Consider the following 23730-nt stretch of genomic DNA (forward strand, 5'->3'; position numbering starts at 1 on the left):
GGCCCCTCTTAAGTGTAAGTAGACTTAAACCAGCTGTTGTTTGTTCTAGAGTGGCAAACGTCACCACTTATTTTTACAATCATTTACGTTCATAATTGGTGTTTGCCACAGATGTATTTCCTACTCACTGGTCGGTCTATTGTAATGATATCAACTATGAGGGGTACCGGTCGAGGATTACCACCCGGAGAAAAAATCACTAGATTTTAGTTACTTTTTAGTGATTTTCTGATTTTTTATTTTGATAGTTTAAAAATCACTAGAAGTAGTAATAAATTACTAGGAGTGGCAACCCAGTACTGGTCCTATAGGATCTTATGCATTAATGATTAAAGCTATCTTGGTAACCATACTACGTTACCCACCCACTTAATAGGCTACTTTAGAGGGCGATGCAAGCTTAAATAAATTCGGATTTAATTGTTTACAAAAAGAAAAACCATAGTTTAAGATCTCTGGGGCACTTCTGGAGCATCATAGACACAATCTTCTCCATGATAAAATTTTTGGAAAAGTGTAGTGTCAATTCCATATTGAGCAAAATTGGTCATTGCTCTGTTGTATACATCCTCAGTGACTGCGTTCTCTCTAGCGAGAATCCATCCAAACTGAACGGTAAGTCCCAAGATGCTGTCGCACGAGTAAACAGCAGCCCAATTTGTGTAATCAGTATCGAGGACCCAGTAATTACCATTTGGTTCTGTAATTAATTAAAGTCATTGTGATCAATTAAGCCACTGTTTTGGTTCTAAAAAACCATGAACATTAGAGTCATCATGATAAGAAAAAGTGAAGGTACCCAAGGGGCTCGTTTTAGTGATTCATTGGATTCATGATTCAATTTATTACAATGTGTGCTAAAAAAAAGTAAAAAAAAAAAAAAAAAAACACCTAAGGCTGCATTTTAGAGATGCAATGGATCCATAATTTGATTCATTATGATATGTCTTGCCAAAAAAGTGAAAACACCAAAGGGTAGATTTTAGCTATTTCAATGGATGTATAAATAAATTGATTATAATTTGTTTTACAAAAGAAGTGAAGACACCAAAGGATAGATTTTAGAGATTTCAATGGATGTATAAATAAATTGATTATAATTTGTTTTACAAAAGAAGTGAAGACACCAAAGGGTAGATTTTAGAGATTTCAATGGATGTATAAATAAATTGATTATAATTTGTTTTACAAAAGAAGTGAAGACACCAAAGGGTACAGTGAAAACACCAAAGGGTGCATTTTATTAATTCAATGGATTATAATGCGTTTCACAGAAAAAAGTGAAGAAACCAACAGGTACATTTTTGTGATTCAATGGATGCCTAACTCAATTTATCATGTTTTACAAAAAAAAGTTAAGACACAAAAGGGTACATTTTAGTGATTTAATGGATGCGTAATTCAGTTGATTATAATGTGGTTTACAAAAGAAAGTAAAGACAACAATGGGTGTATTTTAGTGATTCAATGGATGCATAATTCAATTGATTATGATTTGTTTTACAAAAAAAAACACCAAATGGTTTATTTTAGTGATTCAATGGATGCATAATTCAATTGATTGTAATGTCTTTTAAAAAAAGTGAAGACACCAAAGGCTAAGTTTTAATGATTCAATGGATGCATAATTCAATCGATTATGATAATTTTTTTTTTACAAAAAAAGACACCAAATGGTTTATTTTAGTGATTCAATGGATGCATAATTCAATTGATTTAATGTTTTTAAAAAAGTGAGACACCAAAGGCTAAGTTTTAATGATTCAATGGATGCATAATTCAATTGATTATGATTTGTTTTACAAAAAAAAGACACCAAAGGTTTATTTTAGTGATTCAATGGATGCATAATTCAATTGATTGTAATGTTTTTTTACAAAAGTGAAGACACCAAAGGCTAATTTTAGTGATTCAATGGATGCATAATTCAATTGATTATGATTTGTTTTACAAAAGAAAAGACACCAAAGGTATTTTAGTTATTCAATGGATGCATAATTCAATTGATTGTAATGTTTTTTTACAAAAGTGAAGACACCAAAGGTAATTTTAGTGATTCAATGGATGCATAATTCAATCGATTATGTTTGTTTTAAAAAAAAAGACACCAAAGGTATTTTAGTGATTCAATGGATGCATAATTCAATTGATTGTATGTCTTTACAAAAAAGTGAGACACCAAAGGTAATTTTAGTGATTCAATGGATGCATAATTCAATTGAGTATGATTTGTTTTACAAAAAAAAGACACCAAAGGTTTATTTTATGATTCAATGGATGCATAATTCAATTGATTGTAATGTTTTTTTAAAAAGTGAAGACACCAAAGGCTAAGTTTTAGTGATTCAATGGATGCATAATTCAATCGATTATGATTTTTTTACAAAAAAAAGACACCAAATGGTTTATTTTAGTGATTCAATGGATGCATAATTCAATTGATTGTAATGTCTTTTTTAAAAAGTGAAGACACCAAAGGCTAAGTTTTAATGATTCAATGGATGCATAATTCAATCGATTATGATTTGTTTTACAAAAAAAGACACCAAATGGTTTATTTTAGTGATTCAATGGATGCATAATTCAATTGATTTAATGTCTTTTTTTAAAAAGTGAAGACACCAAAGGCTAAGTTTTAATGATTCAATGGATGCATAATTCAATCGATTATGATTTGTTTTACAAAAAAAAGACACCAAATGGTTTATTTTAGTGATTCAATGGATGCATAATTCAATTGATTTTAATGTCTTTTTTTTTAAAGTGAAGACACCAAAGGCTAAGTTTTAATGATTCAATGGATGCATAATTCAATCGATTATGATTTGTTTTACAAAAAAAGACACCAAATGGTTTATTTTAGTGATTCAATGGATGCATAATTCAATTGATTGTAATGTCTTTTAAAAAAAGTGGAGACACCAAAGGCTAAGTTTTAATGATTCAATGGATGCATAATTCAATTGATTATGATTTGTTTTACAAAAAAAGACACCAAATGCTTTATTTTAGTGATTCAATGGATGCATAATTCAATTGATTGTAATGTCTTTTAAAAAAGTGGAGACACCAAAGGCTAAGTTTTAATGATTCAATGGATGCATAATTCAATTGATTATGATTTGTTTTACAAAAAAAGACACCAAATGCTTTATTTTAGTGATTCAATGGATGCCTAAATCAATTGATTTTAATGTGTTTTTCTAAGAAAAGTGAAGACACCAAAGGGTACAATGAAAACACCAAAGGGTACATTTTGGTAATTCAATGGATGTATAATTCATTTGATTATAATTTGTTTTACAGAAAAAGTAAAAACACCAAAGGGTTCATTTTAGTAACTCAATGGATGCATAATTCTATTTATTATAATATATTTTACAAAAAAAAGTGAAGACACCAAAGGGCACATTTTAATGACTCAATGGATGCATAGTTTAATTGATTATAATTTGTTTTACAAAAGAAGTGAAGACACCAAAGGGCACATTTTAATGACTCAATGGATGACTAGTTTAATTGATTATAATTTGTTTTACAAAAGAAGTGAAGACACCAAAGGGCACATTTTAATGACTCAATGGATGCATAGTTTAATTTTATTATTTGTTTTACAAAAGAAGTGAAGACACCAAAGGGCACATTTTAATGACTCAATGGATGCATAGTTTAATTGATTATAATTTGTTTTACAAAAGAAGTGAAGACACCAAAGGGCACATTTTAATGACTCAATGGATGCATAGTTTAATTGATTATAATTTGTTTTACAAAAGAAGTGAAGACACCAAAGGGCACATTTTAATGACTCAATGGATGCATAGTTTAATTGATTATAATTTGTTTTACAAAAGAAGTGAAGACACCAAAGGGCACATTTTAATGACTCAATGGATGCATAGTTTAATTGATTATAATTTGTTTTACAAAAGAAGTGAAGACACCAAAGGGCGCATTTTAATGACTCAATGGATGCATAGTTTAATTGATTATAATTTGTTTTACAAAAAAAGTGAAGACACCAAAGGGTTCATTTTAATGACTCAATGGATGCATAATTTAATTGATTATAATTTGTTTTACAAAAAAAGTGAAGACACCAAAGGGCGCATTTTAATGACTCAATGGATGCATAATTTAATTGATTATAATTTGTTTTACAAAAAAGGGAAGACACCAAAGGGCGCATTTTAATGACTCAATGGATGCATAGTTTAATTGATTATAATTTATTTTACAAAAAAAGTGAAGACACCAAAGGGCGCATTTTAATGACTCAATGGATGCATAGTTTAATTGATTATAATTTGTTTTACAAAAAAAGTGAAGACACCAAAGGGCGCATTTTAATGACTCAATGGATGCATAGTTTAGTTGATTATAATTTGTTTTACAAAAGAAGTGAAGACACCAAAGGGTATATTTTAGTGATCCAGTGGATGCATTATAATGCTACAGTGAAAATACCAAAGGGTACATTTTAGTAATTTAATGGATAAATAATTAAATTGATTATATTACGCTTTACAAAAAAAAGTGAATGCACAAAAGGGTAGATTTTAGTGATTCAATGAATGCATAATTCAATTGATCATAATTTGTTTTACAAAAAAAGTAAAGATACTAAAGGTTGCATTTGATTAATTCAATGGACGCATAATCCAGTTGATTATAATGTTTTTTACCAAAAAAATGAAGACAACAAAGGATGTATTTTAGTGATTTACGCCAAACAGAGGAAGAAATAATATATTTTTTCCAAACAAAGGAATGTATGAAAACAAAAGATTGTAAATAAATGTTTTTGCTCAAAATATGACGTAATATAGCTTAAAAGTAAAAAGAGGGTGGGATAGCAAGTGGAAAATGAGATTCCAGCTTAGCAAAACTTTTCTCTCGTTTCTTGAAATTTAGTTTTTTTTTTTTTTTTTTTTTTTTTTTTTTTTTTTTTTTTTTTTATAGCTTACTCTTGTATCTTTTAATTTACTGTTATTATTTTTGTTTTTATATATGAATAAATACTTCATCTTGTTAAATTTAGATTTATTTTTAAGTAAGTTTTTAACTCATTCCAAGGAGTTTTTTGGGAGCATGTAACTACGGAGAATATTCTCTTTTAAAAATATATAGAAAAACTGGAATTCTTTCGATATTTTTGTATTCCAGAAGGGGATGGTCCGATTCAAAAAAATGTCTCATACTGTAGTTACTCACTTGAGAAAAGGCAGAACAGTGTGAAACTGTAGCAGTATGGAGAAAGGCGTAACAGTATGGCAAGAAAATATATTGCAAAAAAAGGTAATGATGTTCATAAACACTAAACCAACTTGGTGTACAGGCCTGACCTGTTTTGAAAAAGAAATGTTTAGGGAATGACAGTGAAGAAGTCTGTGATCTTTGGTTATTTTTATTGCCAATTCCGATGGGATCGTCCTCCTGATGTGCAAGACATGGCGTTATTTTGTGCTTATTTTTTACCATCTCTGCTAAATTTCATGGGGTCTCGGCATTCATCAAAAGGTCGGTTTTTGGCTTCCAAAATTTGGATCAACATATTTTAAAAGGTGTGTCATAAATTTATGCATGTTTTGGTTTCCCCCTTGTTCGAACAATAATTTGATCCCCTTTTTCAGATTCAAACAACTTTATCAACATAAAAAAAACTCAATATGACGACAAAATATCACACTAAAACTGAAAAACTGCTTGAAAAAGTGACCGACTGGACATCACTTCTGTCACTTTATCTTTCAAATGCCAAAAAATGGGGGCAGGGTAAAAATAATTATTATAAAGAAGCAAAACAGAAAAAAAGCGAAAAAGAAGGAAAAACGTTTAAAACACATATACAAAAATCGTTGATAAACAAATATTAGGCATAACAATAATATCACTGGTATAAGACGAGTGTATTACTTTTAGTCAGGCTATTGACTTATTTGGATTAAGTCTCCTGCCGGGTGCTGCTTGGCGTAGAGAGTGGCGTCTGCCTCCTCCATTTGCTTCGGTCCACGGCGAGTATTTGCTCTTCGCCCTGTCTGATATTTGCCATCGTCAAGAACTCGGACAGGCTGTCGGAACAACGGTTCTTCGATCGGCCGTGAGGTCGCTTCTAACCGGTTTTGATGGGGTCGCAGTGGTTGATCGTCTTTGCGGGTAGATGTGGTGGCATTCGAAGGAGGTGCCTGAACCGTTTGTCAGGTTTGCTTGGCTGCTTGAGTCGAAAACCGAGACTGGTTTGTGAGCTGCAGAAGCTCCTCACTGGCGACGAAGTCGGACCATCGTAGGCCTCCTCAGGCTCTTCGTATGAAATACGTCAATTCTCTTGAGGGTTGCAGCTGATGCTTGCCATGTCTCAGTTCCGTAAAGCATCACAGAGCCGAATAGGGCGTCGAATATCCGCAATTTTGTTGTTCGACTGATGTTTGGTTTCGCCAGAGATAACAATTCAGTCTGCCCGTGACAGAAGACGCTTTGGATAATCTCGCTTGCAGCTCGGGGAGAAGCGAGCCATTTGAAGAACTTATGAAGCCAAGGTAGGTGAAGTCTTGAACAACTTCGATGCCAGTGGTGCTGCCCAGGCTAACTGGAGAGTTAAGAGTCGGAGAAGACGGGTCTATGGCCGTAATTTTATTTTTTTTTCCAGTTTATATGCAGTCCTACTTTGGCATCCTTTTCCCTTAGAATTCGGAGCACTTCCAGCAGCTGCATGGCGTCCGCCAGAATGGCCAAGTCATCGGCAAAATCAACATCTGTGATGGCACGATGTCATAGTCAGGCTATGATTAACTTTTAAGTGTAATATGTATAATTGACGGATTAGAGTGAAGATTTACATTGATTTCTTTTTGTTTCTTTTTTCAAAAGCAAAAGCTTAGAACATCAAACGTCCTATTTGCATGCTGAATCCAACACAGTATAGTACAAATATCATTAGTAGAAAATGCTGGTCTTTGCAATTTCTTCATTCCATTTCGGCTTTTCAGCTTTGATTTATTTTGCATAAAATGTAGTGCATACACATTTTTCAATTCAATTTAACTATGCAATTAAATTTCTAATGTAAAAGAAGTCATGTGAAAAAAATAAAGAAGCAACTTCTAATTTGAAAAATAAATTGTTTTTCTGTTTGAAGTATCCAGACTTCCTCTAAGAATTGCTTTAAAGTATTATTCTATATCAAATCTGTGTGACCTTTAAAGATATTAGATTATAGCATAATATAAAATATACGATTGTAAGCTTTTATTAAATTCAGTGTCAAAATTTGTGCAGCAAATTCATTTCTAAACAGTCAAGTTTTATTTGTAAAGAATTTTTGAAAATAATTGTATCAAAATCACTCTTTAAATAACTAAAATAAAAAAAAAATAACCAAATTTTTAGAAAAGATTTTATATTGGAACTTGTTTGTATGAAACGATAAGAAATCCAGTAAATGCTGAATAAAATTAACTCACTTAAATTAAATTAGTTGTAAACAGTAAAATTAAAATTAAAATCAGTAAAATTGAAGTTTATTAAAATCAGTGATTTTGTCTTCGAAAAAATAATTTTTTGTCCTGTTTGGTGTAAGATAATAAATAAGATAATAAATTGAGACAAAATCGGCAACGAAAGGAAATACTCACGTCCGGGAAATTCGACTACAAGAGTGCCAGGAGCGCTGGCGTTTGGTGCAGAAGCACTGCCGCTGATTGAAGTGAATTCACCGCTTGGTCTTGTTGCTACATTGTACACACTAACTACTCCAGGCTCTGAAATGTTTTTATTTTATAATTATTTATAACTATCTGTTTGTCCAAATATAGACAAATAGTTAATAAACAAACAAAAATCCACACCATTGATTATAAGCACAAGAAACGAAGTTATAACTTGGGTAAAACCATAGAAGAGCTATTTTATGAGGACGCCGAAGTCTGTCAAACAGGAAAGTTATCTCCTGTTTCCTGTGAAACAGGAAAGTATATCCCTATGTGAGTCGTATACATCCTCGTGTGTAGAGATGCATATTAACCAGTTCGTGGTAACGAACTGTAGTAAGGAGCGACCGCCTCAATAGTAACTAAAACTCTGAAAAAACTGAATTTTGATACCAATAATTATATCAAAAGAATTAGAATTGTGTTTTAATGCTGATTTTAAATGTGTAAGTTTCATCATGTTTAGTCTTAATCATCAAAAGTTACGAGCCTGAGAAAATTTGCCTTATTTTGGAAAATAGGAGAAAAAACCCCATAAAAGTCACAGAATCTTAACGAAAATCACACCATCAGATTCAGGGTGTCAGAGAACCCTACTGTAGAAGTTTTCAAGCTCCTATCTACAAAAATGTGGAATTTTGTATTTTTTGCCAGAAGGCACATCACGGATGCGTGTTTATTTGTTAGTTTGTTTGTTTTGCTTTTTTTTTCCCAGGGGTTATCGTATCGAACCATTGGTCCTAGAATGTTGCAAGAGGGCTCATTCTAACGGAAATTAAAAGTTCTAGTGCCCTTTTTAAGTGACCAAAAAATTGGAGGGCACATAGGCCCCCTCCCACGCTAATTATTTTCCTGAAGTCACCGGATCAAAATTCTGAAATAATCATTTTATTCAGCGTAGTTGAAAAATCATACAACTATGTCTTTGGGGACGACTTACTCTCCCACAGTCCCCATGGGAGTGGTTACAAGTTACAAACTTTGACCAGTGCTTACACATAGTAATGGTTATTGGGAAAGTACAAACGTTTTCAGGGGGATTTTTTGGTTTGGAGGAGGGGCTGAGAAGAGAGGGATATGTTGGGGGAGCTTTCCATGGGGGAAGAAAATTTCTATGAAGAAAGTGCAGGATTTTTTAGCATTATTTAAAAAAAAATCAATGATAAAATAAATACGAATTTTTTTTTCAACTGAAAGTAAGGAGCAGCATTAATACTTAAAACGAACAGAAATTATTCGCATATGAGGGGCTCACCTCCTCCTAATACCTCGCTCTTTACGCCAAAATGTTTTTAGTAGTTTCGAATATTTATTCTACGGCTTTTGTGATTCAGGGGTCGTTCTTAAAAAATTGAGACAAAATTTAAGCTTTAATTCAAAGAGCCAGGTACTGACGAGGGAGTGAACCCCTTCATATACGTAATAAAAACATGAAAATACAGAAGTTCGTTACGTAAACTAATTTGTGAGTTAGGTATATCTTTTACTAATAAAAGCGTTCGTAAAAAAAAAATAAAAGCTCTAGTTGCCTTTTAAGTAACAAAAAATGGAGGGCAACTAGGCCTCCTCCCCCGCTCCTTTTTTATCAAAATCATCCGATCAAAACTATGAGAAGGCCATTTAGCTAAGAACGTTCGGAAATTAAATAAATAAAACAATTTTTTTTAACTGAAAGTAAGGAGCAAGATTAAAACTTAAAAACGAACAGAAACTGCTTCGTATATGCAAGGGTCTGCTTCCTCAGCAAAACCCCACTCTTTACGCTAAAGTTTTTTAAAGTAGAGTTGAGAGAAAGAGTCAAACTTTAGGGTAAATAGCGGGGCGTTGGTGAGGAAACGGCCTCATCACTTCATATACGAAGTAATTTCTGTTAGTTTTAAGTTTTAATGTCGCTCCTTACTTTCAGTTAAAAAAACTTGTTTTTCATGTTTAATTTCTGACAGGACAGTTTCGCTTGGATTCAGACAACTGAATGGCCGTTACTTTTGGACCTGGCTAGGATTTACGTGTAGGCACATTAGGCCCTGCACAGGGGCGCAAAAAACATTGAGCGACTTGTTTCTTAATACAAACTGGAGTGATGTGATTTATCGTCAAAGTATCAGTTAAGTTTTGTTGCTGCGCTGCCTATTCACAGAAAATTAGTTTTAAAACAAAACAGAAAATCTGGGGCCCCTTATAAATTGTGATTGTATCTTAATATGACAGCTGAAAAATTGTAAATTGTAAATTTTATCTTATATATATTTTTTTTCTTTTATTTTTTTATCATAAATTGTATTTTTATCTTAAAAATGACAGTTGAGACCTCGGTATCACCTCTCTCTTGCATTACTTTTACCTCATCACTCATCAGTTGCCTTCCTTTCAGGGCTTCCACTATCCTGAATCGTCGGGGATTTCCCCGTAAATCTCCAAGTGTATTACAGAGTTTTTTCCCGCTAGATAAAAACTAAAGATAAACGGTAATGATTTCGGTTTATTCTCTCTTGTTTTAGGTTCTATGTATCTGCATTTTTTATATGCACTTGTCTGTGTTGGGTCTAGATGTGCCCAACTTCAACGCTGGTTAGACCTGGAACTAAAAACGGAATTTGAAATCAAACTGGTTCCAATTGGAAACCGAGCGGGCAGAGTTATTAGAAATCCAATTGTGTAAATGTTGCATAAGTATAAACTCAATTTAGAGACAATAAAATCGGAAGACAAAAAAGTCGAAAAATTGGAAATTTTTTTAGCTCGTTTTCAAAATGAAAACGATGAAAACTTCGGACTAAAAGTGAAAGTGTACAGTGGTCATGACGTTCCAGCCCATGTAACCGTGACCAAGTAACCTGACATAGTAGCCCTTGGCAGCACTAACCCGTAGTAACCCCGACTTAGTAGTCCTTGGTAACCCATAATAACACTGACATAGTAGCCCTTAGTAACCGATAGTAGTTATTGAATAGTTATAGAAGTTTTAACTGCCCGTACTTTCACTTGCATTCTTATAGAAGACCACACTTAAAGATACGATTTTTTAAAGTTCTTTTTAATACCTTAGTTTTTTTTAGTGTTTGGTAAGTGTTGTAGCCTACACTTACCTGTTGGCTTGTGGCCAAATTTTGTCCTTCCTTTTTCATAATGACAAACCATATTTTCAACTAACTGTTGTGTAATACTGATATTAAAACGATATTAAGATTCAAAGACTGATATTAAGACTTAAAACGAATAGAAATTATTCCATATATGAGGGGGCTATACCTTCCTCATCCCTTGCTCTTTACGCTATTTCAAAATATCTCTCATTCAAATTCAACAGCCCTTGTGAAACGTACCCCCAAAAAAAGTCCATTTAATTTCTCAATGAAAAATATTATATGTGAGCAATGGTCAATCTGTCTAATTTAGAGCACTTTCCCCAGGGGTTATGGGAGTGTTTGATTCCCAAAGCATAATTATTGGGCTTTTTAACTAGACTGAATCAAATTGCTATAAAAAAAGTGATCAGATATTTTTTGGGGGGAAAGGGGTGTCGGAGGGGGCTAGTTGCCTTCTACTGTTTTTGTCAATTAAAAAGAGGTTTTGCTAGAACTTTTGCTTTTCGATCAAACAAGCCCCGTCTCTATATTCTAGGATTACTAGTTCGATATGATAATCCGTGGAGAAAAGAAAAAAAAATAAACACACATCCGTGTTGTTTCTTCTGGCAAAAAAAGGGTAAACTTCTACATTTTTGCATTTCCAAGCTTGAAACTGCTTTTGATGCAACTCACCTAAGATTTTAAGTAATCCCAATTCTTGAAAAAGTGACATTTAATTTTTTAGTCCGACCAAAATCATTCGTATCGTTCATGATATCATGGCAGGCAGGGACGTAGCTCCAGTATGTTTATGGGGGGGGGAAATGGGGTCCACATATGGAAATTCAAGGGTGTGGGCTATATAATAAATTTTTGTCGAAATTATCGGGTGGCAACTGCCCCCTTGCTTCTCCCAAACGACGCCACTGACGGCAGATCACAAAAAAAAACTAAGAAAAAAGAAAAACTCACCTTCGGTGCCTTCGTATCTGGCTCTGACGCAGTACATTTGGTATTGGAAAACATTTTCAATCCTACTGATTTCAAACCAATCCCCAGCATACTAAAAAATAAAAATATAATTTCAAATGGTAATAGTTTTAATATTACACTACAAATTATAGTAACAAAAGTAAAAAAATAGTAAAAAAGAGATTGTTTTTAGAATAGAAAGCATATGATTTAATTTGAAGTTAGTGCTTAAGCTCTAATAAAATAAAACATTTTTTTGAATAAAGCGAATCACAATGCAAAGGTTTTTGAGATCGGAAGGTATATTTCAGGGAAAGAGGTGGTAACAAAAAGTAAAAGGGGTGAATCATATGTAAACTATGCTGGGGATCCTGACATTTTTGGGTGGGAGACAAAACCCCTTCTCTGACGGTCTGGTGCCTTTAATGTGGTCCTTTAGCGCGATTTTCAGATGTGTAAGGAAAAGACACAGATTTTAGGCATTACTTATTTTGGACAACAGGTAGCTACCAATAGAACATGTCTGTCTCTGTTTACATATGGCTTCTATTCACACAAAGTGTTCGTTATATCGGTCCGAACTGTTTCGCGGTTATTTCTTTCTGGTTTTTAATGTGCGAAACAGCGTAATACAAAATTGTCTACGGCCTTTGGAAGAAACTTCTGATAAACTTGATGTCGTTCCTTGTCAGATTCTGGAAGTCTCGAGGCTTCAGTCCACGATCATGAAAAGATATTTTGCTAAGAAAAAATACGAATGGTAACGGGAAATATGACGTGATTCAAACTGTTCCCATAAACATGAGAATTTGGTGACTGAATAATACACAATGGGGTGGGGTCTGATAAAAGATGTGGGGTCTGTGTAGATGTGAATGATACTGGCGCGGCTGCTTTAAACGTCAAGATAGGTACATCCCTATACGGCTATACCCTTTGCAACTGGATTAGAACTGACCGGGTCGAAAGTTTTACGCGACGTAGGCTAAGCGGCTTAGGACTGTGAAATAATCAGTGTAATTTTCTAAGACATCGTTTGAAAAAGTTTTTCCTGGTCTATCCGCTTCAAACGCAGCAGCCTCAGTAGAAGAAAATACGACTGAAACAACTAGAGCTACATGTGATCTGCTAACTGTTATTGTGGATTCTGCTGAAAGAGGAGAATCCCGTAATTCAGAAACTGACCTGAAAGAGACGGTAGGAATCGGCGATATCTTCGCTCTCCTTTCTTGTATTATTGAAGGTACGGAGAGAGCAGAAAAATTGACACTTGCAGCTATGATCAGATTCCGTTACCAACGAGCTGGATGCTGCAATACAGGCACTAGACATCGCGCGATCGTATACTGAATACGAAAATAGACTTATTAGTCAGTATGAGAAATTCATTGCTCAAAAAGGAAAGGGAAGTGATTTGGTTGAGTCAGAGGCCGAAACTCTACATTGGGTTGGAATTGTAGGAGTCGAACATGATCCTGGGTTGAGGAAAGAACAACTTTCCGACTCTGAAAAGCTGAAACTTATTGAAGTAAGACTTTTTCAGCCAAATTCAACTTCCCAGTAAATGAGGCAATCCAAGCACAAAGATCCAAACACCAACTGCACTTCGTTAAAAACTAGTATAATGAGTACCCGCACTTAGAGTAGAGTGTGGAAAAGGATTCGGCCTACTGCTTCGCGTGTTTTTTGCTCCCAACTGGACCTAGACGCGAATACAGGAACAAAGATGCGGCTTTCGTTGCCGGAACAAGAAACTGGCATAAGATGTGTTGCGAGGGTGTCAGGCGTGGAATGCTCGTCACCCATTTCCAATTAAATGGCCATAAAGCTTCCGTTGGTGATCTCATTTCTTTTGTAGCGAGAGACAAGTCTTTGCCCTACTTAGTTGACAAGGGGAAACCCAGAAAGGATATAGAGTCAGAAAAAGAAAAGGAGAGAGGACCTCGCATCATGCGCATGTTGCTCGACTTTCACCATCACGCTAGGTAAACAAGGTCTTACATTTCGCGGCAAAGATCACGAAGGAGGCAACTACGTTGAGCTAGCCAATCTGCTTTTGAGGCATAACACTGAAAAGAATCAATAGACGAGTAAGCAGAACAAGCCACATGTCACCAGCTACCAGCAGGGATATAGTCAAAACGAATTGATTGCCATTGTTGAAACAGAGCTGGTTCAGAGAATCGTAGCGGAAGTTGATGAAGCTCGCTTCTTTGGAGTGTTTGCAGACGGAACACTGGCTGTCAGCTACGAAGAATAGAGCGCTTACTCACCGTCGTAGAAAGGAGTCGATCTTTCCGAAGAAATTCTGCAAGTTATGAGAAAGCTTGTTATCAATGAAGACAAACTGGTATGCTATGATTTTCCCAGCAACATGAGTGGCTGTTTTAAGGGAGCACAGGCTAACATTTCCAAGAAGCTCTGAAGAAATTTTCCATACCTCAGGTCCCTCGCCCACAGAGGGAACATTATTGTGGAACATTCCTGTGAATCATGCTCCTTGACCCGAACATGTTTGGTGTCTTGCAGCAAACCTATAATTTTTTTCATCGGGGGATCCAAGCGCTTCAATTTGTACTGCAAGGCTGTAGAAGAAGCTGAAGGCAAGCTTCATCTAAAGGGAATGTCAGAAACAATGTGGTCTGTAAGATCTGAGTTGCTTGAAGCGCTTTGGATTGTTCTGCCAGAAGTTGTTGGACTGCTTAGCGAAATGGCAAATTCAGACAACGAGTCGAAGCCCAACGGGCTTCTTAGTGTCATTACTAGATTCGAATTCATAGCACAGCTGGTCTTCATGAGGGCATTACTTTCTCGAACAAACGTCCTGATTCGTGAACTTCAAGCAGTAGAGCTGGATATTGTCAGTGCGTTCTACTTGATAAAAGCCACGGTGACTGTCATCAAACAATCCATGATCAACGAGAACGAACTCGCTGGTCAAGTAACAGCATCTATCAGTATGGCGAAGCAAATAATTTTTGAAAAAGACGACGATGATTGTCCAATGGTTGACGAAGAATTCTACTCTTTGTTGGAGGGGAACATAGACGATGTCATCGTCAGCGGTGGCTTCCTTGAAGATACGCCGATGGTGACAGAACAAGTGAAGTGTTGTAGACGTCGCTTGTAACATTTTATGTTACTGAGCTTAAGAAATTTTTTACGTAGGTGAAGATTTGTCTCTAGCATTCGAATAAACAAATGATCTGGTACTTCCTGTCTTTGATTGCCTAGTGAACCTTGAACCTTCGCAGTTTCAAGCTTTCAGGGCCGCGTTCCCGATAGCTGATATGCCTATCCAAGCGTTCCAATCCGAAATGTAAATTTTTGCAGAAGTTTGCAAGTGTGAAAACGACAGAGTTTCTGGAAGCGTAGTTGAGTTTGCCCTGCTATTCTCTCTAGCGAAGAAGAATAGAAGAGGATTGCCCTTAGTGTACAGAGCATTCATATTTGCAAAAACAATTCTGGTAGCATCGGCTGAAGGTGATCGAATATCCAGTAAAATGAAGATCGTGAAGAGCAGATTGAGGTCAACAATGGGAGATGACAGACTTGACCATCTCATGCTTATGATGTCAGAAAATGACATGCTGGCCGACGTCGACCTCAACCCTATTGTAAACGAGTAGAAAGTTGTAAAGTAGCGCCGTCTTAAATTTTTAGCTACGGGTTTGATCACGCGTCCCATCTTTTTTAATTGTTTTAAACTATAATATATTACATGTTTTTTTTTTCGAGTTTAAATTTCAACAAAGGGTACCGACATCTGTAGAATTTGTTTTTGTTGGCACTTGCCTAAGATTCGTCGGCACATCTCAGGCGCCACCCCCCCCCCCCCCCCTGAATGTTGAAAGGCTAGTGACGCCCCCGCTTTTGGCTACTATAGGCTGTGATTCGCTCGTTACTAGGTTGTAGCTACTGCTGCAATCAAGATTGTTGTTTGCAATGCGCACAATATATGGAATATAGACTCCATGAACCATGCACTTTTATCTACACCCTTATGATCACATACCCGAGTGTAATCGAAGTCAAGTTTTGTGACAATATTTGGGCAAGTGGGTGGTCCCAGCCATTTGCCCACTAAAGCAAGTAGCAATAAAAGAAGTAATGCCAAAGTAACCATAAAACTAGTAATACGACACATTTTCCTTATTTCCACTGATAGTCATTATGAATTTCTAGTTCTCTTTATAATAGTAAAAATAGATAAGAATGATTTGAATCGACATTGGGAAATCAATACAAAAAAACCCAATAATACTTCGACAAATATTCAAGTGTCGGTCAAATTGTCTAATTGGAGGTTACTTACGTAAAAGATAGTATAATAATGTAGCTTTCTACATGATTTAGCATGGGTTTTAAAATCTATGAAGAATTGAGCAATAATTATTATCATTATTAATAGTATTAATTTTTTATACATAATATTAAATATTCCGGTAATATTATGTAATATCATATATTATACCTAGATATAAATACGTTCTAAGATTCAGTGAATGTGCTTTTTGAAATAAGCACATAGTGGTTGAAATAAGTCCTTTTTGCAATAAGTCCTGGCTAAGTGGTTGGCGCGCTGGCGTGGGAATTCTTTGTCCAAGGGGCACGGGTTCAATCCCAGTAGTGACCAGTTATTTAGTTTGGGACGGGGGTCAGTGGTGTGACTGTAAGCTCTAAATGGGTACCTGGAGAAATCTGGGGAAGGTAAGCAGGAAGAATGTGTGGAAGCACAGGATGGCTGCCCCCCAACCCCTCATTGCACTTCCTGGCTGAAGGGCCATGAAACGGAGATCAGCACCGCTGGTTTGGACCTTAAGGGTCTAGTGCCGTCTTACTTACTACTTACCTGCTAGCTTTAATTTTTGAAATAAAGAATAATTTTCAAAACAAAATGTTGTCTTTAGCGAGGGAGAATTTCCCCATCCCCCTTTGGTAGCACAGTGGATTGATTTCTGTTTGCCAAAGTGGGCCGTGGGTTCCATTCCAGCTGATGCAAAGCTGGGCAGCGTTTTTGCCATCTGTCTCTGTAAAAAAAAGAAACCTGGAAACTGAATTGTTGACAATTGCCAGCCATTTTTACCATTTTCCAGCACGTCATGTGTGCCACCAACAATTCTGGAGGATCTTTATCCCTCTATTTTTCCCTTCAGAATCCATACTCCGTGTTTTTCCTTAATTCATCCATACATGTTCTTCCTGAAGAAGAGATGTCAGAGCAGGGTACCTGTTTGGGTACCACCTGTAGCACGAATGTGCTATTTTAGCACAATTACAGTCAATTTTGTCGACTGTAGCACCGAAAACTACTGCGTTTTGCAAATGTGGTCAACTTTAGCACTTTAGAAACTGACAGTGTTGGTAATCCTGTGCTAGAGGTTAATTCCGTGATCTTTTGAATATTGAATCATTTCAACTAAAACACCTCTCACAAAAAAATTTGAAAATGTGAACATTCTTCCTTTTTTGAGGCTTCTGGTAACCCTTTCTGTAAGAGAATCTGCTTGCATTAATAAATTTAATTTATATAGAGTGTGTGTATGGTTAGTGACGAACAGTATACCACAAGCCATTATTGTTTCTGTAACTGGGAGGCAATAAGAGCATTATTACAGCAGGGTTCCTATCCCTAGTGATTTTCATATTTCCTGAACAAAAAAAATATTAAATCAGCACATAAAATACAGGATTATAGAAGAAACCCACACAAAATCACTAAAATCTAGTGATTTTTTTCACTGGGTTTCAACTCTGCGTTTCAGTAGTTCTCGGAGTTTTAGCTTTTTACCATATCGGTCCTGTTCATGCTGTTTTGATGACAAAATGCTAGTATTCAGCATTTTCCTGTGGTGTAACATTTTTTATTTAGTTAAAAAAAAGTCCAGGATCTTTAAATGTTCGTTGGAATAAGCCTTTCTAAAACAATTTACAACTACTGGTTTGTTACTGTAAGCTCTGGAAAGTAAGGAGCAATATTGAAACTGAAAAAGAGCAGAAATTATTTGATATACAGGAAACACTGTCTTTTCCTCGATCATCGCTCTTTTCTATAAAGCCAAAATTCTTACAAGTGCTTTTCATTCAAGTTCGATGGTCTTTGTGTTTGAGCAGTATTTGTTAAGCAACTATGACAGAGAGTCAAACCTTAGCGTAAAGAACGAGATATATAGATGGGACATTCCCTCTGCTATAAGGAATAGTCTCTGTTCGTTTTAAGTTTTAGTTTTACTCCTAATTTTCAATGGAAACTTTCTTTGTTTAAATAATTTCTGAGTATTTTTCAAATCATGGCATGGAACAACCCTCCCCATGGTCTAAGCATCCCTTGAAATATTCCTTAACAAAATTATCCCTCCACGGAAGATGCTCTCTATGGAAGATACCATCCCGAAGAAAAGGCCCGCCTTAAAATTTTTTTCAAGAGCTGTAGGGGTTATGTCGCCCCATACGGTATAGTTATTGGATGTTTTGACTATGCTGAGCCAAATGGCTATCTCAAACTTTTGATAGGATTTCTTTGGCAAAAAACGGGGCTTGGGAGGGCGGCTAGATGCCCTCCAATCTTTTTGGTTTGAAACTTGTTTAGTGCAAAAATTAAGTTTTTTAACTGAAAGTAAGGAGCAACATTAAAACTCAAAACGACAGAAATTATTCCGTATATGAAAGGGTAACCCCCCCCCCACCTTTATCAATACCTTGCTCTTAACGCTAAAGTTATTAGCGCTTTCAAAAAAGCTTCCTACAATCTGTTTGGCTTGAAACTTGTTTAGTGCAAAAATTCAGTTTTTTAACTGAAAGTAAGGAGCAACATTAAAACCCAAAACGACAGAAATTATTCCGTATATGAAAGGGTTACCCCCCCCCCCTCCCACCTTTATCAATACCTTGCTCTTAACGCTAAAGTTATTAGCGCTTTCAAAAAAGCTTCCTATACTAATTAAACGACCTTTGTGTTTCAGGAGCCGTTCTTAAAGAATTGGAAAAAAAACAGTCGAACTTTAGCGTAAAGAGCAAGGTATTGAGGAGGGAGAAAACCCTTCATATACGGAATGATTTGTGTTAGTGTTAAGCTTTAATGTTGCTTCTTACTTTCAGTTGAAAAAACTTGGATTTCCTTTAGTTTCTGATTGCTTTTTAAATAACACCGGTAAATCCTGCTCAACATTCATGAAAAATCCCCCTCTCAGTCCGGAAAATCCTCCATGGAAATGTTTTCCGTATAAAATACTTCCTCCCACTTAAAATAAACCCCCTCCCGTAAAGTTCCGTAAAGACTGTTCCATTCTCGCTGAAAATCAGCCCATCCTTCCTTAAAGTTCCTTGCGGACGATTCAACCTGAAAAAATCTCCTTAGCATATTTTCATTTGAAAAAGACTTTAATTTTTAATCATTTTCTTGACCACTCTAGAAATCCCCCCTTCCGTGGAAATTTTTTCCTGAAAATTCATACATGCTGAAAATATTCTCCGGATAAACATATAGCAACATCTCCACTTGCAAAATTGAGTTGGCAAAGAGAAAGTAAGAAAAATAAAAGCAATTTCGTATAGGTAATCTGTCAAATCCTTCAGTGTAAAATTCTCCCTGAAAATTTCACCCTCCCTCCGAAATCTTCCTCGCCGCGGAGGAAGTGACGAATATTTTTGGTCACTTAAAAAGGCCACTAGAAGTTTTGATTTCCATTCGAATACATCCTCTTCCGGTCTTTTAGGACACTTATTTTGATATTACCACCCCTGGGGGAAAAAACAGACAAACAAATAAACACGTATATGTAATCTTTCTCCTTGCAAAAAATGCAAATTTTCCATACAATGCAAAATGAATTTTTGTGCATAGGAGCTTGAAACTTCTACGGTAGGATTTTTTATACGGTGAAGCTGATGGTATGATTTTCATTAAGATTATTTAACTTTTAGGGGATATTTATTGCATTTTTTGAAAGTCAGGCAAACATTCTCAGCCTCGTAACTTTTCATGGGCAACGCTAAACTTGATGAATCCCATAAACTGGAATTAGCATAATAAGTTGATTCTTTTGATGTATCTATTGATATCGAAAATTCATTTTTTAGTGTTTCGGTTACCGTACTATTGAGCCGAGTCACTCCTTACTTACAGTTTGTTACTGTATTACAATTACGCGAACTATTTGAAAGGGCTGCACCAAACAATATTGGATATGGGAAAAGATAGGAAACAACACATCTACTTCGCTGTGTCATCGACAAGATTTAGGTATTCAACTGGAGGGAAAAAAAATCTATTTACCTTTTTCGAGTTTGGAGCCAACTTCAAAAGATAACTGGAGAAATTGGCGAGTTGCCCAAACTTCTAAATTTGAGAATCAGAAGGTATTTATCTACTTATGTTGCGCTCACTTTGGTACTATTCTTCCCAAATCAGTTTTTTTTTTAATCTATGACCAGGGGAATAACTCGAGCATTTTTATTGGGATAGTCAAAGATCATTGGCTATGTAATAGTTATTTTCTCCAAATTATTTGTGGACATCTGCCCCCTCCCCCCTCCCGAAATGACGCCCCTGAGTAGGACTTATTTCTTCTGCTGGTCAAAGTGAGAAATTTAGGATCTAGATGGGCCAGTATGTCCACCTGTTGGCAGAGGGAGGGATATAGAAATCATAGATAAGAGCCATTAAAGGTATCTTGTTTACTTGGCCGAGATGTACCACGTTAAGGTGGTGTCTTTATTCACCTCTAAGTATCAAAAGGTGTTGTAGGCCTTAAATATTGCGTTTAATGGATTATTTTTAGCTTGTGTAAGGGATCGGCTTGTTGAATTTTGAGGTTCGCTATAGGTATATGAGGCGGAGAGAGGCAGAGGAATTGCATTCCAAGCTATTTCTGATCAAGAGGTATAGATGTAGGTATTATCTACCTTCGATGATCTCACTAAATGAAAACACAATAAAAAATATAAAAAAGTAAATGTCTAGGGATAACAAGGCGCTTTTACTTTTGTATTTCAACTATGCGTCCCTAGCTTTTGAATCCCCCTTTGTGTTCATGGACAGCAACATTTTACACAATTCTAAGGTTCTAGTTCTCACAATTCACATGGTTCTAGTTCTTGATATCAGTTTTATCTAATTACATTAACAATAAAGTTTTATCTAATTACCAGATATAGGATCTATTTTACTTATTCTAACTTAAGTATAGCTGAAATTGATTTACAGTTTAGAAAGCTCTGATTGGCTACTATTTTTGAAATTAGATAGGAAGCTACGCCATCTTCGTGCTTTAATTAAGTAAATACTTATTATCTGTTTTATAAAATAAGCTCTGTTTGATTGAAAGGTGATGCCTGACCCAGATTATAGTCGAAATTCTGGAATAGGCCTTATCCTAGATCTTTTTTTAGAGGGGGTTTCACAAAAGGGTTTTTATTCAGGGGGGTGCACAAAAACTTTAAAAACGCATAAGAAATTTGTCTTTATTCGTTTTGTTACGTTTTTACGAGCCAGGAAACATTTTCGGCGAGGGGCTTAAAACCCCCTCGATGCGCTCTTGCTTCTGGATTAAGCCAAAGTTGTGCAAGCCGACCATGCTAATTCCATATCCCGTACGTAATTTAGCGAGTTGAGTTATTTTCATATTTCGGGCTTGACTGAACTGTGCTCTTATAATCTATTGTCATGCATAATGTGCAAACTATGTGGAAAATAAACTTTATATTCTATGCACTTTTAACTATACCTTGTGATCATTTACCTGAGTGTAATCTATTGTTACTCGCAATGCACACAGTATGTGGAAAATAAACTTTATGCGCTTTGCACTTTTAACTATACCCTTGTGATCACTTACCTGAGTGTAATCTATTGTTACTCGCAATGCACACAATATGTGGAAAAAAAACCTTTATATTCTATGCACTTTTAACTATACCCTTGTGATCATTTACCCGAGTGTAATCTATTATTACTTTCAATGCACACAATATGTGGAAAATAAACTTTATGCACTCTGCACTTTTAACTATACCCTTGTGACTTGTGATCACTTACCTGAGTGTAATCGAAGTCAGGTTTGGTGACGATATTTGGGCAAATGGCTGAGGCCAGTGCCAAAGTAGCAATAAAACAAGTAATACGATACATTTTTCTTATTTTCACTAACAATTATTATGAATTTGGATTCTCTTTATAATAGTAAAAAATAGATAAGAATGATCTAAATCAACATTGGGAAATCAATGCACAAAGTTTACATATTAGTACTTCGAACAAACATTCAAGTGTCAGTCAAATTGTCTAATCTAAGGTTACAGCTGTATTACGTAAAAGATAGTATATTAATGCACCTTTTCACGTGATTTTGCATGGATTTATGAAATCTATGAAGAATTACGCAATAATAATTATCACGGTTAAGATTAATTATTTTTTACACAAAATATTACTTATTCCTGTAATATGGTATATATTATATACAGGTATAATATATATATATATATATATATATATATATATATATATATATATACAGTATATAGTTTAATATATGATTAAATAAAGAAAAACAATTTTTTTTACTGAAAGTAAGGAGCGACATTAAAACTTAAAACGAACAGAAATTACTCCGTACATGAAAGGGGCTTTTCCTCCTCAACGCCCCCCTCTTTACGCTAAAATTTGACTTTCTCTTAACTCTACGTTTTAAAACAGTAAAAAACTTAAGCGTAAAGAGCGGGGCGTTTTAATGTCGCTCCTTACTTTCACTTAAAAAACTTGTTTTTTTATTTAATTTCTGAACATTTTTGAATTAATGAAATATACTAATGTACCTTTTCAAGTCATTTTGCATGGATTTATGAAATCTATGATTAATTACACAATAATAATTATCACGGTTAAGATTAATTATTTTTTACTCAAAATATTAATTATTCCTGTAATGTGGTATATATTATATACCAGGTATAATATATATATATATATATATATATATATATATATATATATATATATATATATATATATATATATATATATATATATATATATATATATATATATATATATATATATATATATATATATATATATATATATACTAGCTGTTGGGGTGGCGCTTCGCGCCCTCCAACCCCCCCCCCCCCCAAGCCCTCCGGCGCGCGTAAGTCGTTACGCGCCATATTGGTTACGCGCCATTGTAGTTGTGTCCCTGTGTCCCACCTGTGAATATAGATAGATATATATATATTTTTAACTACATAAAACTTGCGAATATACAACATTCTTGGCTGTCCCATTGTCTGTGCATATAAATAGATTGTCAGGTTTACAGACTCTTGAACATGGAACATATAATTGTCCATGGGAAAAACAATCTGTATTCAGATCTATACCTCATTATTCTAATGATTGCCCTTGAGCTTTGTTGATGGTGATTGCTAATCGAACATTCCCTCTGTCCCCGTCGTCATTTATATATCCCCCGGCGTCCCCGTTGTTGTTGTTTACCTTTGTCCCGGTCGTCATTTGTGTCCCGGTGTCCCAGTCTGCAATTTCTCTTTGAGTGTCGCGGTCGTCATTTATATTCCCTGTGTCCCGGTGTCCCGGTCGTCATTTGTGTTCCGGTGTCCCGGTCTGTAATTTCTCTTTGAGTGTCCTGGTCGTCATTTATATTCCCTGTGTCCCGGTCGTCATGTGTATCCCGGTGTCCCGGTCTGTATATACATTCGTTTTTGAAATGGTATATGATGAAATACATTTTTGTATTTTTCCCCCTTTTTTTCTTTTTAGTTTTTTTTTTATTTTTTTAGTTTTGTTTTTCTCCTTTATTTTTCATTTTTTTTTCTTTTTTTCTTTTTTTTTCTTTTTTAGTTTTTTTAGTTTTTTAGCTTTTTTAGTTTTTTTATTAGTTTTTAGTTTTTTTTTCTTTTTACTTTTTTTGTAGTATTTACCTTTTTTTTAGTTTTTTTTAGTTTTTTTTTTTACTTATGTCCTGGTC

At 35.1% G+C, this 23730-nt stretch overlaps 1 protein-coding gene across 2 annotated transcripts; it reads right to left on the bottom strand.

Moving 5' to 3' along the window:
• Positions 1-400: 400 nt before the first annotated feature.
• LOC136040159 (apolipoprotein D-like) lies at positions 401-21941 on the bottom strand. Of its 2 annotated transcripts, none has more exons than XM_065724281.1 (4): positions 21783-21941; positions 11747-11837; positions 7632-7757; positions 401-700 (listed from the first exon to the last, which is right to left on the bottom strand). In XM_065724281.1, exons 1-4 carry the CDS (start codon positions 21873-21875, stop codon positions 447-449), a joined length of 564 nt encoding a protein of 187 aa, XP_065580353.1. In that variant the 5' UTR covers positions 21876-21941; the 3' UTR covers positions 401-446. The 2 variants fall into 2 exon arrangements, with proteins under 2 accessions (XP_065580353.1, XP_065580352.1); XM_065724280.1 differs by lacking the exon at positions 21783-21941 and adding an exon at positions 15762-15908.
• Positions 21942-23730: the final 1789 nt, after the last annotated feature.

Source organism: Artemia franciscana, chromosome 20 (assembly GCF_032884065.1).
Source record: "Artemia franciscana chromosome 20, ASM3288406v1, whole genome shotgun sequence".
Lineage (NCBI taxonomy): Eukaryota > Metazoa > Arthropoda > Branchiopoda > Anostraca > Artemiidae > Artemia > Artemia franciscana.